We start from the raw sequence: 23,931 nt of genomic DNA on the forward strand, positions 1-23,931 counted from the left end.
TACTCTATGACCAGTTATATCTTGTGGTTGTCACAGGTTTCAAATGCCTCTTCAAGTTCTTTTTCTTGAGACAGTGTCTCATTGTAGCTCTCCTAGGTACAACTTGTTATTTAGACCAGGCTGGCCTATAACTCACAAGAAAGTCTCCAGCCTCAGACCCTCCAGTGCTAGTATTAAAGTGCGGCCAAGCCCCTCTCGGTGCTTATCTTTGAATGGAGAAGTGGTGCCTGGATTCACCTATGTTCTCTTCATCCAAAATAGCACTGCCCATAAATAACAGCAGTGGTGCCCAGCACCCCGGCCCCTCTAGCCCGTTCCTATTCAGCATGTCCTCCTCTCATCAGCAGAGGTAAAGTAGAAACAACAAGAGCAGCGAATCTGCCCCAGTTCCCCAGCAGCTCAAATGTCTACGTAAAGTTTGATTAATAGAAGAGTTCATTCTGGAATAATGGCACACCCACAGTATCAGGCCAGCCTCGGCTACACAGCAAGACTTGGGGGAGTCGGGGGAGGGCAACCCTCACCACCTATTGTATCAGAGCCTCTTCACACAGAACCCTGGTGACGCTTACTTGAAAGGTCTGCCATAAAACAAACTCGTTTCCGGTTTTATGTTTTGCCACTGTACCATTTCACATAAAAGAGAAACTATTATAGACTATAAACCCCACAGTCTGCTGGGTTTAACTATCTCTGGCACAAAAAGAAAAAAGAAAAAGAAAAAAATAGAAAATTAAAACTACCTCAAACCACAATTAAGAAAAGAGATTTTCTTTGATGCACATAATGCTCACTGAAATTTCTTAGCCATTGTTTAATTTGGCTTCCAGTAAGTCTAAAAGCTGATTTTACTTAATTGGTCACTTCCTATTATTGCTCATTGGAAACTCTGGTCAGTCTAGACTTTGAATTCAGATGTATGTAGGCCCAAAAACCTGCCAGTGCCTGTGTCCTCATCTTCCAGTGGCAACAGAAGGCCTGAGACAGGACTTCTTTTGATTCCAAATAGATGATCAAAAAAGAACAACAGGAACTGTGTGAGCAAAATAAACACTGGGCAAACACTGGGCCTATCTTTTCATAGGCATACAATACTTACTGTAAGTTCACTCACTGCATGTCTTATTCAATTAAAAGCTTCAAAAACATGAAAAATGTATGATGGATACTACTTTTAAAATTAACTATAAACATCAGAACATCCCTTTCAGCAAAGCTACATAGTGTCCATTTCTAGCAAACTCTCATCCTCTATAGTACTTGGGATTGATTCTAGAACCTCGCCATGATGGGCAAGTGCGATAAACACTGAGCATTCATTCCCCAGTCCTGGTTCTAATACACTCCAACGTGAGCTAATGCCATTTTCCCATGTGGGAAAGGTACATTTATTATAGTAGTAATTTATTACAGTAATAACCTACTCTGCTGGCTAGTCTTAAGTCAGTCCGACACAACTAGAGTCATCAGAGGGAACCTCAACTGAGGAAACGCCTCCGTAAGACTGGGCTGTGGCAAGTGTATAGGGCATTTTCTTAATTAGCGACTCTTGTGGGAGGGTCCAGCCCACGGTGAGTGGTGCCATGCCTGGGCTGGTGGTCCTGGGTTCTATAAAACAGGCTGAGAAAGCCAAGGGGAGTAAGCCAATAAGCAGCACCCCTCCATGGCCTCTGCATCAGCTCCAGCCTCCAAGTTCCAGCCTTGCTTGAGTTTCTGCCCTCACTGCTTTTAATGATGAACTGTTCTGTGGAACTGTGAGTGAAATGAACCCTTTCCTCCCCAAGTAGCTTTTGGTCACAGTGTTTCATCACAACAAGAGTGACCCTACGACAGCCACCCAAACAGATTTCTGGAACCCAGTCTCCTTATGAAACCTACTGAATGCAAATTTCTTCTCATATCATTCAATGCCTGGGAGAAAGCCTGGAGCACAGACTTCACAGAACAATTGTACAACTCAACACAGTAGAGCAGAGCCATCAACCCAGGTCATGTGTCTGCAGAGAAAGGCAGCCAGCCCTGAGTCTGACCAACCAACACAAGGAACTCATGGACAAAGAAATGCTATCTTCACAGTAAAACACAAAGTTAAATACTAACCACTGGCCACATTCAGTCTAAGTCAGGGAAGAATAGCTGGTGGTTCACACTTCCTCATTGAGACACCTCATCAACCAGCTGCGGTAACCCTGCTTCTTGTCCCTTGTTACTCTAACCTATGTGCTTTTGAGGGGCTCTGTGACAGCCATGTCCACTCCAACACTTCTGTCTTGAAGTACCACGATGATTCTAAGTTATACTTCCACCAGACATATTATGTGCACTGTGTGCAATCAGTGTCAGACTGCCAGTGCTGCTGTATGAAATGCACAGTATCAGTCTGCTCACAGTACCCAAATCGCTTTCTGAACAGCTAGGTCTACTAGTATTGGCTCATCACCTTTCCTAGTAGTGGCTCAGAAGAAAGTCTGAGTTGCAGTTGCCCCTGAGTTTACTCACCCTCCCTCAGTACATGTGCTCGGCTCAGAAAGAGTGAGGCATCAATGAAGTCACGTGGCCCAAGCTTAAGTCAGACATAAAAGCCGCCCAGCCTGGTTCTTGAGTCTTCCAAACACTGAGCTGCCACAAAAGAAGGCTAAGGTTCCTGTGGCCTCCATGCTGAAGACACACCTATGGAGCCACTATGGCAGTGTCCAAGCGTTACTGCATAGGGTAGACCAGAACAGGGCCCAAGCAGCTGAGCTCTGTAAAGCCCCAGAAGTGACAGATAATAATAGCAAATGGTCTATGCTGTTTTACCCAGTGAGCCTGACGTGCGTTGTGATGCCTAGGCCATAAAAGCTGAGTGATGATCAAAGAGGAGCTCGCTGTTTCCTCTGGCTTCGTTCCCACTGCCTAGGAATAAAGCCTCAGCTATGCTTTGGACATCTTCCTGTAACTGAATTACATTAAAAACAAGGCCAGGGACTTAGAGGGTGGAGCTCAGTGTTCCTGGCACAGCACTTGCCAAAGTACAGGAGACCCTGTGGCACAATCCCTGCACTGCCAAAGGAAAGAAGGAAGGAAGGAAGGGAGGAAGGAAGGAAGGAAGGAAGGGAGGGAGGGAGGGAGGGAGGAAGGAAGGAAGGAAGGAAGGAAGGAAGGAAGGAAATCCTTCACATTAATCCACACTTGTGAACCCCCTTACACATTAACTCAAATACATTCTTTTCAAATTCATAAATCTTTGCACAAATAAAGACCTTTCCTTAAAGAGCATCAACAGCAACACACCAGGTTCCCTTGTCTACCTTGGTAACTAACACAGCCCTAAGGCTAACAACTGCACACACAGTAATCCATTCCCACAGCTCCTCACCCTCCTACAGCACACCCAGTAGCAGGGTCGAGCAACAACAGCCTGACTCCTCACCCTAGCAGGACCCTGCAAAAGAAATAAAGCTAAGACCCAAACCTTGGCCACCGGCTTATCTCTTAGAAAACCTCTCTAAACACCTCCCAGTCCAAGACTACAAACTGAACTCAAGCAGTGGCTGGGTGTAAGGTGTTATCTAACCATAACACAGTACAATGCAAATATTCCCAAAGTAAAAGTGGAGATCACACAAGGCTCATATTTCACCAGGTCTAGGAAAAGTAATATTGAGAATACACTGTAAGACACAACACTGAATCGGAAAATAAATTATCCACATTTCAACGCCAATGAGGCCGGCACACTGACACCCTGTATTCTGGCACTGGTAAGGCTAAAGCAAGATGGCCATTTCAGATCAGGATTCTCAAGACCAGAGAAGGCATGACACCTGGTCTTTATTTTTAAAGATTTATTTATTTATGTATTTATTTATTTATGTTATGTATATGACTACACTGTCGCTGCTTCAGACACACCAGAAGAGGGCATCAGATCCTATTACAGATGGTTGTGAGCCACCATGTGGTTGCTGGGATTTGAACTCAGAACCTCTGCAAGAGCAGTCAGTGCTCTTAACCACTGAGCCATCCCTCCAGCCCCCTATTTTTAAAGGAGAGACGTTTCTAAAATACTGTGTACATGTGTGTGTTCTGTGCGAGAATGCACCTACAAGTGTGCACATGAGTGTAGAGACCAGACTCGGTGTCATTTCTCATCTGGCCCTCCCTCATTTTCAGAGAGCATCTCTCACTAGGATCTTGGCCTCACTGGCTGGAAGCCCAGGGACCTCCTTGGTGCTATGATTTCAACCCTGCGCCCCCAGACCCAACTCTTTTTGTTTAGTTTGGTTTGGTTTGGTTTTAGGCACACACTCAGTTTTTTACTTGGGTGCCAGGGACAGAATTTAGTTCCTCATGCATAGCCAGCAAGCAATTTACCAACCAGCCTATCTCTCACCAACCCTGAGATCCAGTTTTTAAAACAAAAGTTTAAGTTAATGAAAACAGAAAATGTGTTTCAAGAATAGAATGGTGGGCCAGGTGTGGGGGCACAGGGCTTTAGTCACAGCAGGGGGGGGTGGGAGGTGCAGGTCGATCTGTAAGTCTATGATCTGCCACAGCTACGGTCTCAAAATAAAAGTAGACAGCCTGAATACAGGATGAGAGTGAGTGTGAGTGAGTGTGTGTGTGTGTGTTATGTGTATATCCCTAAAGAAAAACATAACCAAACATGTTTGTAAAAATGTCTTCATGATAAAATTCAAATGAAAATTTTTGTTTTGAAAACTGTGTTATATCAATATAAGGCAAGTAGAAAAATTTAAATATACACCATTTCCTGGATGACTATCTTTTTTTTAAATTATAAGGGATAAAAATGGTAAAGTGGTGGCACCACTAGACAGTGGTGGCACTCACCTTTAATCCCACACTTGGAAGGCAGAGGCAGACAGAGCTCTGAGTTGAAGCCAGCCTGGTCAACAGTCAGGGATACATGGAGAAACCTTGTCCTCCTTCCCCCCATCTCCTCGTAAAAAACAAAAACAAAGTGGTATAGAAAACCCATATATAGGGGATTAAGTATCAGACTCTCAAACAGTTAAGTGAAGTATAGTATATGAATGCATTCACTTTGAAAACATGGAAGACATTTAACTAAGCCTATGAGGTAGAGTATCAGAGAATTTACTGGTTAGTTTTGATTTTTTTCTGCATGTTTGGAAACACTCATAGTTGAACACTAGAAAAAAAAATGTATTTGTTTTCAAAGGGGGTCTGAGTCTAGCCCAAGCTGACATATCAACCTGTCTCAGCCTCCTTCCTCACTGCTGGATTACAAACCACAGGTGTAAACTACTACACATGACTAGAAACTTCAAACACAGTAGTCAGTATCAGAAAAATTACAAAACTACAAAGAGAAGGTCCGCAGGTTGGAAAGGTCTTCTCCATTTCATTCAAGGAAAGGCAAAGTCAAAACCAGAAACAGAGGAGGAGGAAGGGGAGGGGAAAAGGAGGAGGAGGCGGCGCATGCTGAGCTGGCTCCACAGGTTACAACCAACAGCAACCACTGGTCACACAGACCGCAGAGCTCATGGTCAGAACCCAGGCGTGTCAGCGTGTAAAGTGAACAGGACTCGGCGCTGGCTGTAGCATATACATGCACATGTACCCTACACCACAACACGTAAATAACAAAACATAACTCTTTTGAAATAAATCAAGACTGAATTCATTTTTTCCCTAAAACTCATAATATAGCTGTGGGTCTCATGCCCTCAGATGGTCCAAAGCTTATCTAACATACACAAAGTTTCATCCCCAGAAAAGTACATAAACTGAGCATAATGATGCATGCTGGGAAGTAGAGGCAGTAAATAGTATCAGGGATTCAACTATGTAATGAGTTTGAGGCCAGCCCAAAGAACTTGAGACCCCAAGATACAGCGATATATGGACAGGCAGGCAGGCAGGCAGGCAGGGAGGACATGATGGTGCATACCTTTAATCCAGCACTGAAAGGCAGAAGCAGGTGAACAGATCTGAGTTCAATTTGCTGTGAAGCCCAGGCTGACAAAGGTGCTTCTTTCTGCCTAGAAAGCTCTGTTCTGCTCACTTCCCTACCAGGCACCTCACAGCCCTCCATCATCCCACTAAGCTACCACCTATTCACTACCCCAGCCTCATTTTAAAACCTTCCCTCCTCCCTAGACTAGGTTACCACCTCAGATGAAGGATCTTGAATCCTCTTAGACGAACAACCATATAGGAGCTGGCATGCCCGTGAACCAAGCAAGCTACACCCTCCAACACCCAGAAAGACTGACATGTAGCAGAGGCCCCAAAATCTTGCTAAATTAATGACAAAGTCCTATTTTAAATAAATTATCTTAAAGAAATGCAGACACACATACAAAGTGCTCACAATATTACTAACAAACTAAGTAACAATAGAAGAGTCAGATGAGTCAGGTTCTCATTTTACATACCTCTGTGCTATGTCATTATTATCTACAGCACAGGACAACTGCCCACAGTGAGCAAGTGAGCAGAAAGGTATACAGAGTGCAAGCCCCGCTACCCAATGCCATCAATGCTCTTCCACCAGAGTCAAAGCACAGGGAAACAGCAACCAGGATTCAAGGGCAGTGAGCCTTTCATTTGCAGACAAACAAAAACACTGTCGACATGTATCATCTATTCTCTCTCTCTCTCTCTCTCTCTCTCTCTCTCTCTCTCTCTCTCTCTCTCACGCACACACACACACACAGCGCTCTGAACTGTAATTGAAATTCTAATTATCAGGCCAGCACTCAGGAGGCAGGAACAGGCAGATCTCCCTGAGCTCTGGACTAGGTTGGGTTATTATATAGTCAGGCCATATCTCAGCTCAACAATAAGTAATAAACACAAAAACAAGATTAATAACTCTCAAAAGTACCTAATAGAGAAAACTTAATTACATCTGTTTCCTGGGGGACAGGGATGTGTGCCTGTGTAAACCAAACGTGGGGGTCAGAGGACATACGACTGGCAGTCTCCTCTCTCCTTCCTCCATGTGGCTTCCGGCTTCAGGTTTGTCAGGCTTAGCAGCACACACTTTTGCCTGCTGAGCCATCTTTGCCAGCTCAAGAAAGTGTTCTTTCCTATTGCTAGTACCTGGACAAAATGCCAAAAACTACACAGCATAGTTACATGAAAACGCTACCACTCTTGCAACCTTCTTACTAGTCTATAATTGCTTCAAAATAAAGAGAAAAAAAAATGACCCACAGTACAACCCCAGTTAAGCTACTCTTTGGAATGCCTAATCTTTGGCCTTACTCTTTCTCGATGACTCAGAAAAAGCTCCAAACACTTCTCAACCCAAAGAGCAAGGAAGAGCTGGTCTGCAGAGGTTCCCGGAGGAACATGCTCGCTGTGAGAGGCAAAAGGGAAGGTCATCTGCACTGCCCTTAAACTCTGAGAACAGCACAGCCAGGCTCTGCACAGGCTAAAAGCTCAACTACTCCCTTACCAATCAAGCAGCATTTGCCACTTGCCGGTGGCCTAGTTCTCTACCCAAACAAACTGTAAGCTTCCCTCTGAGCACCTTAGAGTTCTGGGAGAGGCTAATGTCTGTATAACTTAACCTGATTTTGTTGTTGTTTTTCGAGACAGGGTTTCTCTGTGTAGTCCTGGCTGTTCTGGAACTTGCTCTGTAGACCAGGCTGTCCTCAAACTCAAGAGATTCCCCTTCTTCTATCTCCAGAGTGCGGAGATTAAAGCAAGAGCCACCACTTCCTGGCTTCTATCTTTTTCTTTGTCAATTTTATGGTTAAAAACAAAATGTAGGGGTTGGGGATTTGGCTCAGAGGTAGAGCGCTTGCCTAGCAACCGCAAGGCCCTGGGTTCGGTCCCCAGCTCCAAAAAAAAAAAAAAAAATGTAAACAAAATATTATAAATGATTACGTTCTGTTCTTATAGTGAGTGTGCATGAAGACATGCATGTGTGCTCATATTCACCAGAATATTCTCCTTGGATGACAGCTATGAACTCAAGTACAGGAGGAGGAAAGGGTAGGAGCAATGGAGACCCAGCGGTTTAGCTCTTATCATCTGCTGTCACCAACTAATCTTGTTTTCCGGGTAAGGATGGACCCAGACCTTGTGCACCACAGGCTACCCTCTTGTGTAACTAGTAATTTTAGGACAAAGGATAGCTCAGAGCCCTTTAAATGGTCCTCTTCACGCTATGTTGCTAATGACAGTGGACATCAGGTACTATGAGAAAGCAGCCCTATCGTAAACCAAGAACTCTACCGGAAAAAGCCTGAATCAATGACTCACTACAATCCAACTGGGATATGCTACTTATATAAATAATATTGAGGGGAGCGGTCTTTCCATGCCAAAAACCTTCAGGTTTGGGGGACACAGCATTCTTAAGACAAGTGGGGAGGGTGGGGGGATAATGGCCATGCCTGTAATCCAGCAATATGGAGGCTGAGGGCGAGCCTGGACTACACAGCAAAATCCTTTTTATTTATAAATAAATAATACTACAGCCAAATAAAATAAGAGTGACTAATGTCTGTGAAAGGAAGGCAGATGCTTCCTAGCAACGGAAAGAAGCAGAGGCCACAGAGACACACTGCCATTCAAGAGCTTTGCCAAACAACAATTCCTCTGGAAGTACAGTGTGGCCATGACACCTACTGACACCATATGCAGATGCAAATGTTCTCAGAAGTCATAGGAAGGTGAGCAACTGCCAAGAGAACCAACACATCACCTGTCCTGGTTCTACACTCACTTGGCAGTGACCGAATCCTAACAGACATCTGAAGAATCTGTTGCAGCAATCTGAGTTCATCCTCTGCTGCTGAATACAGAAGACAAAGCAGTTCCTAAACTTCTCTCCATGAAGAGTCATCCTGTACACAACACTAAATCCTCCCACCCTCCCTCCCTCCCTCCCTCCCTCCCTTCCTCCCACCCTCCCTCTCAATGACTCTCTAACCCCAGGCATTCGTCAGAACACCTGTCAAAAGAACAAAATCATTTTATGGGGAGAAAAAAAAATCAATGTATTTCTTAAAAAGATAAAAATTAATTTTAAACAGCTCTAGATATGTAAGCATATTAAGAGAAAGTATAGTACACAGTGGAATGTATGTCTCATACACAAACCCTGGATTCCAAAGGAAGGATGTTTAAAACAGACTGAGCCACAGTGACGACATCACTTGGTGTCTCTTTAAAAGACTTCTAGATGCAGATGATGCCACAGAGCAGTGGACAAGTTAAGTGACTCCTCCTGGGGGAGGGAGACAAACAGAACAGGATCTCACTAGACAGATGGACAGCCTCTCTAGTGAATCTACCACATGCAACACAAATTACTTTTGGTCAAGGAAACACTCCGTGTGTCTGTCTGTCTCTCTCTCTCTCTCTCTCTCTCACACACACACACACACACACACACACCCATCACAGTTCAGTCCGTGTGTTGTCTGTCTGTCTCTCACAGACAGACAGACAGACAGACAGACAGACACACACACACACACACACACACACACACTTACACACAAAACCATCACAGTTCATTTTCCCCATGCCTCTTAAAGAGTCCCAGAGAAGCGAATGCAAATCACCTCAGAAGTTCCGGGTGGCTGTAAGTAGGCTGGGGTTTGAGGGTATTGGTTTTGTTTTGGTTAAAATTTTCTGGGTGTACAGGAAGGTTTGTCAACAGTTTTACTCTATAACCCAGGTTAGCCTAGAAATCATGGCAATCTTGCTGCCTCGGCCTCCCAATGCTATTGACTACACGAATGAGCCACCAAGCCTATCTATCAGAATTGGTGTTAGCTTGGACAAGGATGTGAGACTCCTCATAAATGTAGTTCTGAAAGTGCAGTTCATACTGGAGCAGAGGCAAACTATCAAAATGGGTGGGTTCTCAATACTTTTGGTCCTATACCACAAAAATATGGCCCAAACTAATGGGGAAGAAAATGCTTATTGATTCATTAAGTTTTGTAAGCAACAATCTAAAATACAATTATTATAGTCAATAAAAGCTCTTCCTAATTTCTTTATAAAAACGTATCATTTCATTTTTGAGAGATGTTTTGCCAACATATGTCTGTGTACCGTGTTCATGCCTAATGCCTGAGAAGAGGAGGGCATTGGAACCTCTAGACCTAGCGGTAAAGATGACTGTGAGCCACATGGGTACTGGGAATCCACGTCTTCTGGAAAAGTAGCCAGTGCTCTTAACAGCTGAGTACTTCTCCAGCCCCAATACAATATAATTTTAATAAGAAAATTTGCTATTAAAAATGTAATATTTGTGAGTGATTTTTCTATGAAAACTACCATCAAGAAAAAAAAGCAAGTCTATAAAAATATGTCCATTATAAACTAAATAAAAACAAACAATTATATACAAAAAGAGACAGTGTCCATTAGGCCTGGGTTTAATTCCCAGAAGGGCAAAACAGAAATACAAGGAGGGAGGAAATGAGTCAAAATGTTAACTGTGACAGCACGGATTTTTTTATTCTATTTTCTAGATTTTTAAAAATAATTTTCTTATATACAGCAAGGGAATTCTTAAAAACTGTGGAAGAGCCAGAAACAACCCACCTTTGCATCAGTGGGAGGAGAACGAGTCAGACTTACACTGCGATGGCCTATAAGGACCTACTGTGTGTATACTGACACAGACAGGAAGCCACGCCTCCACGCTTCAACACCGTGCGTTAGAGAAACTGCCTGCGGACATCCAGACTCAGTTCCTATCCTCTAACAAAAGGGTCAACAGAGAACAGTAGTCACAGGAGAAGAGACGGGAAGAAAGGCCGGCAGCGGGCAACTCTAGAGCGATGGACGTTCCCTATTTTAACGGTGGAGGCAGGTGCGACTCTAGGCTGTGAAAATCCCCAGTGCACATATGGAGCGGGTGAGTTACTCTCTGTGAAGCAGAGCTCCACGAGTGAAGACAAAAGGTGCCCGTGCGGGCTCAGGACACACGGGCAGACGGATCTCTACAAACCTGGCGCCAGCCCAATATAGAGTTCCAGGTGAGCTAGGACTCCATAGTGAAACTATCGTGAACTATACCATCCGAAACTGAAAACGGTATTTCTGCTATGTAAATGAGATAAACTACACTTACAAGTAAAATAGCAGTAAATGCTACTGCTTTCTTATCATAGCAAGAATGCAACACTGCGGACTATCTGACAACTTACCGTACTTGGAAGGAGCTTTATTACGACTACCCTGACAAGACTGTAATATGAAATGCCTTATTAAAGAAATAATTTCCAGGGGTTGGGGATTTAGCTCAGTGGTAGAGCACTTGGCCCTGGGTTCGGCCCTCAGCTCCGGGAAAAAAAAAAAAAAAGAAATAATTTCCACTGCTCAATGATGGCACAAACCTTTATCCCAGCAGAGGCAGGTGGATCTCTGTGAGTGAGGCCAGCCTGGTCTACAGAGTGAGTTCTAGGACAGCCAGGGCTACACATAGACGATGGCCTGTCTTGAAAACTTAAGGAGTTTTCTTGTAACTTAGAAAACTGTCATAAACTTCCCACATGATTTGGTGTTCCTCCTCCATGTGTGCCCACAGAGAATCACTTTATCTCAAGGCTCTCACCCACAGCAGGGTCACGTAAATGCAAACTACTGTGGGTAAAACGCAATACTGGGGCTGGGGTGTAGCAGTGGTAGGTCAGCATCCTAGAAGCCCCAGGTTGTACCCTCAGCATTAAACACAAATCACAAGACTCAGGAACGGTAAGGTCTCTAGTGTGGAACAGGGTGTGGTGGCTCACAACTGTAACACCAGCACTTAAGAGGCTGATAGGAAGACTATTCTGAGCTTGACTCCAGTTTAATTCCAGGATAGTCTAGACTACATATGAGACAGACAGACAGACACACAGACAGACACACACACACACACACACACTCACAGAGAGAGAGAGAGAGAGAGAGAGAGAGAGAGAGAGAGAGAGAGAGAGATCTCCATTCTATGGGTCCCATCCATTCTTAAAAGGAGATTCTCTTAAAGTCATGTTAAAAGCAAGGTGTGCTGGCCAATGCCTTTATTTCCAGCACTCGGGAAGCTGAAGCAGGTAGATCTCTGTGAATTCAAGGCCAGCCTGGCCTACAGGGCAGTTCCAAGCCAGTCACTGGCTACCTACTCTGTGTAAAAAAAAACTAGTTAAGAGTTCTTACTGTAGCCAGTTGTTGTTGTTGGTGGTGGTGGTGGTGGTGGAGGAGGTGGGGGAGGGAGGTGGGAGTGGACGGGGTGGCAGCAGAACAATGTACAATCCCAGAGGTAGTCAGATCTCTGAAGGCCAGCCAGATCTACAGGATGAGTTCCAGAACAGCCAGGGCTACACAGAGAAACCCTGGGGAAAATAAGTGGGTTCTTGTTGCTCTTGTGCCATTCAGCCCAAGCATCTACATGGTCCATAATAACGGGCTATAACTCCAGTTCCAGAGAATCCACGTTATGTGGTGCACAGCCATACAAGAAGGGAAATATTAAAAGTTTCAGGCTGGAGAGATGGCTCAGTGGTTAAGGGCGCTAGTTGCTCTTCCAGAGGTCCTAAGTTCAAAGCCCAGTAACCACATGGTGGCTCACAACCATCTGTAATGGGATCCAATGTCCTCTTCAGGTGTGTCTGAAGACAGCTACAGTGTACTTATATATAAAATAAATAAATCTTTTTTTAAAAATTTTTCAATTTTACAAAAAACGTCAGCTTATTTCTAACATATTAAGACCCAACTGACTTTATTAAGAGAATTTATTAAGAGAAAGTTATCAATCATAGAGACAACAGAAAAATCTGAGTAGACTATAGTACTTAGTGTAGGTGTTTAGGGGTTCAGTGTTAGGAACTACAACGAAAGCTTATCCATTAAAGTAGCTGACGAGGCTGTTTACGCCTCAGCTAGTAAAGGTGCTTGCTGGAGAACCCCGACAACTTGTGAATTATGGGAAGGGAAGTCACATGGTGGAAGGACAGAACCCTCTCCTCCCAGTGTGCACTCACAGTACAAAATGTGAATCCCCTTTTTCTTTGCTCCACCCCCATGTGTATGTATGTATAAGAAAGAGATGGACAGAAACAGACACAGACACACATAAGCCCAAATAACTATAGGGTTACTTACGCACTTTTTTCTTTAAATGGACAAGGGAACCCAGCGGGCCCAGGACTGAAGTGAGATGGCTCTGAGTTATCACTACCGAGACTGGTAATGAGTACATAGTGTTCATTTTACTCTTTTCCTCAACTTCTGCACATGCTGAAGTTTTCCAAAAGGCTTTTAAATACTAGTATTTGGGGAAAATTTTTAAAACCTGCTAACAAAAGAGACAATCAACAATTCATAATCAGAGCAAGCCAAGGTAAAGTATTTCCATAAGATCAGAATGGCAAAGCGAACACACACAGGCACGCAGACAGAAACACACAGACACATAGACACACACACACACACACACACACACACACACGGTAACTGCCATTTTTCTCTGACACACACTGAACCTAGGAAAAGAATACGAGTACGACCTGCTGCAACATAAACTGCTGGTGTGCGTAATTATCTTTAAAGCCATGTTCTGTCTGTGTAGGGACAGTGTTGTCCTTGTGCTGCAACATAAACTGCTGGTGTGAGCGCATCTGTGTGTAATTATCTTTAAAGCCATGTTCTGTCTGTGTAGGGACAGTGTTGTTCTTGGGAGCAGTTAAGCTCAGGGAAGGTCAGAGGAGCTGGACCCCTCTGAGGCTGGAATAAGCCCTACCTAAGTGCTAAGAGTTCAGGTCTTCTACAAGGGGACATGTTCTTCTCCGTCACTGAGTCAGGTCTTTGCTCCCTGTTTTCGCTGACTTGATTGCAGTTTTCAAGGGTGAGCTTCACGGATGCCTGTCACATGTGTCACATTGAAATGTCAAAACCTGGGACATGCTTGAAAGACAGAGAGGGCTAAGGACACAGCTCAGCTGGAAGCATGCTTGCCTGCTTGCCTAGATGGCACAGGAAAACCCTGGGTTTGCACAAGGAGAACTAGGTGTAGTAGCTTAAGCCTATAAATCTCTTGGGAGGAGGCTAGAGGAAATAAATGCAAGGTCTTTCTTAGCTCCAAAGTGTCTCAAACAGAGTACTTAGAGGCTCCACACCCCACAAAGAGGACTCAGAATATGGTTAATCCAAGAACTCAAAAGCTGAGGCAGGGGGATAATCTCTGTAAGTTTCAAGCCAGCCAAGGATGTATAGTGGGACCTCGTCTCACAAATAAGGGGGAGGGGCGTCTCTAGCCACTGTGTATCCCTTTAGACCCTATTCCGTAAAATAAAACTGTTAAGGAAGCCCTCCACCCTAGCCGCTCACACGCCCAGTGTACTTCAAGGCCCTGCAAGTGCATTTCCTTCACAAGTGTGCCTGACTAGTCTACGATCAGTAGCAAGCTTCTTGAGTTGTAGGTCAATCTACCTTTAATCCATTTATTACCCATGACTACTTCTTTCCATCACAATGTTTCTAGTATTTCTAGATAAGAATCTTGGTAATCAGTGAGATTATGTAGCATTCTGATGTAACTCACACCCTAACAGTTGGGTATTGTTATTTGGGGCATAGACTACAGACATTTCAGGCAGTTGTACTTTCTACCCACCACCCATCTTTGTCCAGCTCTGTGTCTACCCTTCCATCCCTTATGGCTCCTGCTAGGAGCACAAAGACAAAAAACTCAACAGTGCTAAACATGTTTGCACTCAGCTTCTTGCATGTAGCCAATCCCAAACTCATGGCACAAGTGCTCCAATGGACCTCCACTGTCCTAAATGGAAGGAGACATTCCATTTGGTCTCCATGTGGTCTTCAGAGAACTTGAAATATGTCTACTCATCAACTTTAAGTTTAACTAGCTTCCAAAGATCATGTTTCGAGACTAACTTAAGAACCTGGTTTCTTCATCAAAGTCACTTCCGTTCTTTAGCCTAATCCGTACTGAAGATAACCCCAGCCCAAGTTTCTCCACCTCACAAAGTTCACACTTTGAATTAATTTGATTCCAGGCTGTGGGGTACAGTCCTGTTCTCTATAGGAGAATCTAAGTGTCTGGCCTAGAGCCACTACAGGCCAGGAGCAATGTCCTAGCTGAGAGTCCAAGTTAAAAGTAGAGCATGTGCTCAGCATGCCTGCAGGCATGTTAGCGCTCAGCTCTGACACGTAGGAATGAAAATGTCCGCACATACACCAGACATCCCTTGAAAGGTAAAACTGCTGTCAGTTGAAATGACAGGCTTAGGACTAAGAGTCTAGAGTTTTGTTTGTTCAAGACGGGTTCTCACTGAGTCAAGTAGCCTGGAACCCAAAATTAGAGTAGGCTGGCCTCAAACCTGCTGCGCTCAGAGTCTAACTCCCAGAACAGCTGGCAGGAGGCAAGGTGCCCGTGTTGTTTTTCATTAAATACTAGCGATATTTATTGAAATGGCCTGGAGATGGAGTTCACAGTACAGCACTTACCTCGCATTCCCAAGCTCCTAGGGTCAAATCTCCCACTCTGGAGAAGGGAAGGGGAGGAAAATCGTGGGAGAGGGCACTCTAGGACAAATGGGTTCTTGCATTTTTGCATGAATACCACAATCAAAAGTAGCCATCTCTTTGTAATATTTTCCAGACTCCCATTCTAATGTTTGTGGTTTTCTTTCTTATTCACTATCTCAACTGTTCCTCCCTGACCTTGAGGCCAGTACTCAGCCTACCAGTTTCAAATTCCTGTCTATTCTATCTTGTAGCCTTCCATTGGGGAGAGAGAAGCTATCAGAGAACAACCCTAGTGGTATGGCCATCAAGCCTGATCACAACTGATTACACAACACATTATAAGGCAAAAGGCAGCACTCTCAGGAATCCCACGCACGATGGGATGAGACCTGTTTGTATTAGAGCCAAGGAGTATTCTATCCTAAGGAGTATTTTGAGAACAAGCTACAATCATATCTACATCCCTTTTAAAGAGGACTCGCATTAGGAACAGGTTAAGTAAGTCAGTTCTCTGACTGAGAAGGAAAAAAAAGATGTCGGGCATAAGTTGTCAAACTCCAGAATACCAAAGTCTGCTGCCTAAAGACTCTTCTTTAAAGGTGAAATCAATTCACCACAAAGAAAGTCCATGCCAAACATAATTAGACTGCATGAAATCTTGCTGGGGGCCTGGTGACAAGTTCAGCAAATATACATACATACATACATACATACATACATACATACATACATACATACATACATACATTCTCCTAATGACCTCGGTTTGACCCCTGGAACCCATAACTGAAGTGGAGAGCAGACGCCTGTGAGCTGTGAGCCTCCACATACATCCTGTGGCACTCACACTTGGTCACACACATCATAAACATATGCACACAATATTTTTTAAATAATCATTTAAAAATATTTTTGTTGGACCAGCAAGATGGTTCACTGAGTAAAGCCCCTTGCCCCAGTACCAGAGCTGTAAGAGCAGGTTATCCTCTGACATGCACCCCACGCTGTGAGGTACTCTCATACGCACACATTTTAAAATGGTTTTTAAAATGTTAAATAAAACTTGTTTCTTATATATTACACAAAATATGTACATTGGCAAGTAAATTTCTAGCAATGAGTAAAAACATTACACCTCTGGGACAGGTGTGTGTGCTAAGGCTGAGGTGCCTAGGACAGAGCAATAGCCCAACCCAAACATGGGGAAACAGTCCAGCCCCTCCCCATCATGCATATCCTACTGTAGCTCACTGTAAATCCCTTTGCCCACTGTGAGGAGTCGACCTGCCAACCTCTCACTTCCCAGACATCCTCCAAGGGCTGGTAGCAGATCTTCCAGATCCCCTCAGTCCTTGGGCTTCACAGGAATAACACAAATTCACAGGGGGATGGGGAATAGCTCTCGGGAAAGTGCTGCCCATACACCAAGAGGGTCCAAACTCCATCTCCAGAAGGAACATTTAAATAAAAATGGACTCTTCTGACACAACCAATTACCTCAGATTTAGGATGCCGCCAAGAGGCCATGCACACTACAGCTAAGCATCACAGTTAATAGGTCTCCAAAGTCTTACCTAATGCACTTCCCTACCACCTTAACAAACACATTGTAAATGAAAAGTCACTTGTCTTTTTTCTAACTTCATAAAGCACTCATGCCAGGCCCTAGAGAGATGTAGCAGTTAACAACACTTGCTCTTGCTGAGGTTGGTCCATGTCATCACCCACATCCAGCAGCTCACAAAATTTAATCTCCAATCCCGGGATCTGACACCCTATTCTGACCTCCTCCTGCACCAGCTACACACGCGGTACTAATGGATACATCAGCACTCACATAGACACATAAAATAAAAACAAAGTTAAGAACTCAGCCCAGGTGTTGATGCACATATTCATAATCCCAGCAACCAGGAGGCTAAGACAAGAAGATTATGAATTCAAAATCAGCCAGGGCAAGAGAGTGTCTATCTGTCTGTCTAGATATCTAGATAGATACACACACACACACACACACACACACACACACACACACACACACACACAAAGTGTGCACTCCAACAGACTGCAAAGTCACAAATACCTAAATATTCTTAATACAGTACACAGGCTACAGAAGAGGCTGGGACTGCAGAAATGGCAGATTAAAAAAAAAACCTGTGTGTAAATTTTTCAAACAGCTTAAGTTTAAAAACAAAACAAAAAAAGACACTAAAAAATGACTCAAACGTCCAACACACACAGAAGATACAGGACAGCTGGTAAAGTATCTGTCTAGAAGCATGAAGCCCTGGGTTCTATTCCCTGGGTGTGGTGGCTCAAGCCTGTAATCACAGTACTGGGAAGGTGGAGGCTGCAGGCTAAGAAGTGCAAGGTCATCATCAGATAGACACATAGTGAATTCTAGGACAGCCAGGGTCCTGTCTAAATAAATAATAAAACAGAAGGTTGGTAACACAAAGACAAGGATTGTGGCATGCACTCTCAATTGAATACGCTTAATTATTCTTGGTACATCGAGTTAGGACTACCGCAAAAAGCATGCCCTACTTCTCTGGTGCAAATTTCTAAGTTACGAGGCAAATGACTCAAAGATGACCAACACTTCTCTAAATGGTAGTAGGTGTTTCCTCACTACTAGTCTGATTCTAAGATTTACACTTCCCCCACCCCCCAAAAACCTTCTGTTGAAGCTGTAAATATCTCTAATGAAACCAAGGAAGAGTAAGAATCCTCTAACAAAATGTTTAAATAGTTTAAAGGTTGTTAACGAACTCAAAGTAGTTAATCTTTTCAAAACCCATTCTGAGTTTTACAAACATGTATTTAAACAATAGGCTACGGTAAAGATTAAACAAATCCTACCCCATGCCAGAACCTGGACTGCCTGCCTAGGATCTAAAAACTGCCAACCCAGACCGTGGTAAAGATAACACTGACACATTAGAGGCCAGTTTATTAGCAAGTTAGGCCTCTTCCTCTCTCCAGGAAGCACATGACAAACTGGGCGTCACGCAACTTAAGTCACCCAGTCACTTAGCAAAAATTACACCTTGATTCTAAACTTGAGAACAATGGCCTTCCACATGCAAAAGAAATACAGGCCAGCAGCAATGTATGCAGGGAGAAGGAAGCTTAAAACGCTCCACTTTCCGACCTGTAAACATTCGGCCCATCATTAGATGTGAGTCCTAGATCTCAAGACATGCTTTAATGGAGGCCTCCCTCAACCTCCAAGTCTGTTTTGCAACAGTACACAGGGACTTTTTTTTCCCGGCTTTATCTTAGGTCTCAGTGAGCATGTGGCCCTGCAACTCAATATCCAAAACTGGTAAGACACAGTGACAGAGTGAAGGGTAGAATCCAAATCAAACCGCCTTATGAGATTTTTCAAATATTTTAAATCAAAATTCCTCCTCTGCCCGTAGCAAACCCAACCCAGAAATTCACAGCGCGTTGGGAAAAGCAGCATTGCGAACTGCAAACCGAAGAATTTTCCTTTGACACTCCACGCACGGTTTTCAGCTGTCAAATTACAACTCCAGAAAACACTATCATTAGAATAAAAAAGGAAACAAAAAGGCTCTCACCACAGGAGCCGGGGAGCAAGAGTTTGGCAGTACCACATCGAAGGAAGGAGAGCAAAGGGAATCCAATCCACTTCCCCAACCCCCGCCTGCCTTCAATCCCCTCCCGGGGCAGTCAACCTCACTGCAGGGGCTCGAATCTAATAATAATAACAATAATCATGGCGCTCTCTCCCTCCTCCCACTCCCAACCCGCGGTCTGCCGGGAATCTCTCCCCCCCACCCCCGCCTCCCCAGGGAAACCCAGCCCCCGGGACACGACTCGCGGGAGCCCCCAAACCCGCTGCTCCTCTTCCCTCTCTTTTCCACCTCCACCATCCCCCATCTGCATTGTCTGTCTCAATTCAACTTTGACTAATATGGATTCCTCGGGCCTGGGCCGGGAGCCCCCGTCTCCGCCGAGTTCAACGAGGCTCCTCGCGGGAGGGGGAGGGGGCAGCGCGCCGGGCCGTCTACACCGCAGCCGCGTCCACACCGCGCCGGCCCCCGCCCCGCGGCCCGGGGCTCCCAAGTTTGGCCCGCACCGGGCCTACAGGGGGCGGTAGGGCCCCCGGCGCGGCCGTGGGGGAGGGGAGAGAGGAGGGAGGCGCCCCTCCCCCGCCGCCGCCCCATTACCTGTCATTGAGCTGGTCCTCGGTGCCCGGCAGCGGGTGAACCACGAAATGGATGGACGTCATGGTACCGCCTGCGCGCCCAGCTCCCGGGGACGAGCCGCTCCCGCTGTCGCCCGGCCCCCCGATCCCCTTCCCGTCCCCGGATCCCACGGCCGCCGCCACCGCCTCCTCCTCCCGGTCCCCAAACGGAGGGCCGCGAGCGCGCAGGGACCGCCGCCTCCCAGCCGAGCGTGTGTCCGCGGCCCGGCGGTCCGGCGCGGCGGGCGGGAGGGCGGATCAACGCGCCGCCCGCTCGGCCGGCCACGGCGCGCACGGACGAGGGCGGCCCGGAGCGCGGCGAGCGGCGGGCTGCGGGTGGAGGGGTACCGGGGCGGACGCGGCGGACGCGGGGAGCGGGGAGGGACAGCAGCCCGCAGCGCGCGTCACTGGCGACGAACCGCCGCCGCCAGCGCCGCCGCCGCCATCTTCACTTCTGCCCCAGTTTCTCCGTCTCGCAGGCTGGGCGCCGATCGGCGGGGGAGGGGCGGAGGGCGGGGCCGCGGGGGCGGGGCTCTGCGCGCGGGGCGGGGCTCCGGGAAACGGGCGGCCGGGCCCCAGCGATTGGGCCGCTTAACGTTGTCGGGCCACGGCGCTGTAAGGCGCTCGCCTATTGGCTCGCTGGGCCGCGAGCCCGGCCCCCAGGGGCGGGGCGGCGTGTTCCAAAGAGCACGTGCTCGGGAAGCTGGGCAAAAGGGCACGCGCACAGGGCTTCTTTTTCCCCCGGATCTCTAAAGGTTGTGCGTATGCGAATGTCTTGTTGCTGTTTCTCGTCCTCCAGCCGCAGTTCTATTTAAGAGAAAGGTACCCTGAGGAACCAGAGATGCTCAGCTTCCTACTGCAGTTACGTAAGAGCCTTATCAAAACCTGATAGTAGGATCCTGGAAGTGACTTTGCAACAGCTTTTATCACACTAGACTCTTTCATCAGCACTACCATCGTGCAACTAACTACACAAAGTGTGGAAATTTCCACTTATTTTCTATTATTCATGTTTTTATTTTGGGGGTTGTGTGTGTGTCTGTGTTTGTGTGTATATATACTTTAGTGAAAGATGATATGCACCTGTTGTAGGAAGAGATTTTTTATGATCTGGAGTATCAGAACCACAATTTATGGAATTCTTCCTCTTCCTCGCCCCACCACCACCGAACCAGTACAGTCTCTCTCTTAAAGTTTTCTGTGATCTTCTCCAGTCTGTAACAGTCGTTCGTTAAACCGGGTATACATTAATGATTGCACAGCAGCGCAGTTTTCCTCTATTCGTGCTTTTTAGTTTAGGAAGTTCCTTTGAGAATACTATGAAAAATTAGAAATGAAGATTTACTGGGTACACCATGAGACAGATAAGGAACACTTTTTAGTTGGCCATTAGCTCCAGGTTTCACCCACATAAACAACAAAGTGTTCAGAGCTGGGCAATGATGCACACCTTTTGTCCCAGCACTCAGAAGACAGAGGCAGACAAACATGTAAGTACTAGGCCAGCCTGATCTAAGAATTCCAGGCCAGTTAGAACTACACAGTAAGACCCTGTGTCCTTCAATCAATCAATAGTGGGTTAGGCCGCTGAGAGTGCCTAAGCAGCCCGTAACTACCAAACATCCTGTAATTGCTACTTTGATTTTCTTTTTTTCCCTCAAGTTTATGTGATGAACACTGCTGGTTCTAGAGCCAGACAAAGTAGAATTTGGGTCCTGTTAACTGCTACTTAACCAAGTGGTCTTAATCATTTACCATTAAAGCATTTTGTTATACACAGCGTCTAATTACTGTATATCAAGCAAAAAGATATGTCAGGCACACAACTATTCATAGACATAAAAGATTTTAATGTGTCATGTGCACTGCTGTATACTGCTGATGGCTCAAATTACACCGCACATCACTGTGTAAGAATGTCCTTGTTGATCCACACCTTTAATCCCAGTGCTCTGGAGGCAGAGGCAGGCAGATCTCTGCCATTCCAGGCCTGCCTGGACTACACAGTGAGTTTAGGAAAGCTAGGGATACACAGAGAAACCCTGTCTAGGAGGGGTGGGGAAAAGTCTTATTGCATGCATAAGGATTCTAGAGCCCAAACACCATAGTGCTCGTTGCTCCTCACACAATGGCATAACTTCCATCTAGTAGTTAATAGTTTAGAAGGAAGACTATGTAAAACCAATCTGAAAAGACAGACGTGATAAATGCAATGAGAGTGCTGTTAAGAGGAAATGTTTCCAGACAAGAGAATAAGAAAAGTCACAGGCAGAGCCTTCAAGGGTGCTCTGAGCGTGACAGTTTCAGAGGCTCCTGAATAGGGCTCCCACCCTGCCCCTCCACTTTGCCATGTTTCTTCCTTCCCAATCTCCCTCCCCCACCTTTCCATTATTCGTCCAACATCATTTATTCACTCCCAGTTTTCTGTACCTGAAGTTCAGTTTCCTCACTCAAAGTATGGAGTAGTAATCATGAATTAAATGAAGAAACAAGATGGGGAAATGGCAGTGTGGCGGTTTGAATAAGAATGCCCCACCCCAGGGCTGGAGAGATGGCTCAGTGGTTAAGAGCACTGGCTGCTCTTCCAGAGGTCCTGAGTTCAAATCCCAGCAACCACATGGTGGCTCACAACCATCTATAATGAGATCAGATGCCCTCTTCTGGTGTGTCTGAAGACAGCTACAGTGTACTTATATATAATAAATAAATACATCTTTAAAAAAAATGCCCCACCCCATAGGCTCAGATATTTGGATGCTTAGGTACCAGGGAGTGGGATTCATTGAAAGGATTAGAGACCTCATTAAAGGAAGTGTCCTATTGGGGTTGGGCTTTGTGGTTTCAAAAGCTGTTGCCAAATCAGTCTCTCTCCTCTTCCTCCTCCTCCTTCTCACTCTTCTGGGCCTGTTGTCACCTCTCCCCTTCCCCCTCCCGCCCAATGTGGCTACAGATCAGAATATTGAACTCTCAGCTACTTTTCCAGACCATGTCTGTATTTGTGTTTCCATGTTCTCTGTTATAATGATAATGAACTAAACCTCTGAAACTGTAAGCAATCCTCCAACTAAATGTTGTCTTTTATAAGAGTTGTCTTGGTCATGGTGTCTCTTCACAGTAGTAAAACAGTGACTAAGACAGAGGTTGGTACCAGGAGTGGGGTATTTTCTGACCATACTGCTTGTTGGTAGAATGTAGACTTTGGGACTTGGGACTAGAAAAGTGGTTGGATGCTTTAAACAGGGCATAATGGGCCATCCTAGTAGGAACATGAAAGGCAGTGCTGGGGATGAGTTGCACTGTGGAGGCCCAGATCAAGACATTCTAGAGAGGAATAATATTAGTTGTGTGGCCCATAGATCATAATTGTGATATTTTGGTGAAGAATGTGGCTGTGTTATGCTCTTGTCCTAAAAAAATTTGCCTAAGGCTAAATTGAAGAGTTTTAGAATAACGAAGTTGGCAGAGATTTCAAAACCGCCTAGTATTGGCTGTGTGCTGTTATCACTTGTGAATGTGTGTAATGATAAAGAAAAGGCTAGACAAAGAGAAATAAAAATGTGCAGTTTGAGACAAAAGGGAGCACCAGGAAGTATAATGGACCCTAAGTCCCAGGCTTAAGGAGATAGAAGAGTTTAAAGGAAAGTCTGGGGGGGAGAGTGGGGAGGGGAACACGCATAAAGAAGGGGAGGGATTAGGGGGATGTTGGCCCGTAAACCGGGAAAGGGAATAACACTCGAAATGTAAATAAGAAACACGCAAGTTAAAAAAATAAAATTAAATTAAATTAAATTTTAAAAAAAGGAAAGTCTGATACTAAATGGAATAAAGGAGTGATGACCTCGGGGCAATACCCCACCCAAGTTAGTCTCCAACTTATCAAAAGAAATTAAAGAAAACTTTAAGCAGTAAAGGAAACCATCACCAACAGAAATGTTAATGCAAATGTCACTGGGGCCAAGTTCCAACCCCATCAAGCAGCAGAACTTGGCAGTTTTGTGGTTCTGACTTAGAGTCAAAGTACAAGAAAAGGGTTGTGGAATCTCCCTCTGTGGCTAAGGACAGCCACTGAGGCCAGGCGAACATCTAGGGTATCCTGCATAGAGTTCCAGAGAGGTCATTTCAAAGAGTTCCACTCCCCAGTGACTAAGCATTCAAATATATGGGCCTATGGGAGCCATTCTTACTCAAACTACAACATTGCCATTGCATGAAAATGTGACAGTGAAGCC

At 45.3% G+C, this 23,931-nt stretch overlaps 1 protein-coding gene across 7 annotated transcripts in view; it reads right to left on the bottom strand.

The window, feature by feature from the left end:
• Ubr5 (ubiquitin protein ligase E3 component n-recognin 5) overlaps positions 1-20,158 on the bottom strand; it is a 109,600-nt gene extending 89,442 nt beyond the window's left edge. For all 7 annotated transcript variants that reach the window (NM_001419542.1, XM_087555461.1, XM_087555458.1 and 4 more), the window contains 1 exon segment: positions 19,686-20,158. In NM_001419542.1, the coding sequence (NP_001406471.1) occupies positions 19,686-19,747 (62 nt within the window). In that variant the 5' untranslated portion in view covers positions 19,748-20,158.
• Positions 20,159-23,931: the final 3,773 nt, after the last annotated feature.

Source organism: Rattus norvegicus, chromosome 7 (assembly GCF_021556685.1).
Source record: "Rattus norvegicus strain SHRSP/BbbUtx chromosome 7, alternate assembly SHRSP_T2T, whole genome shotgun sequence".
Classification (NCBI taxonomy): domain Eukaryota; kingdom Metazoa; phylum Chordata; class Mammalia; order Rodentia; family Muridae; genus Rattus; species Rattus norvegicus.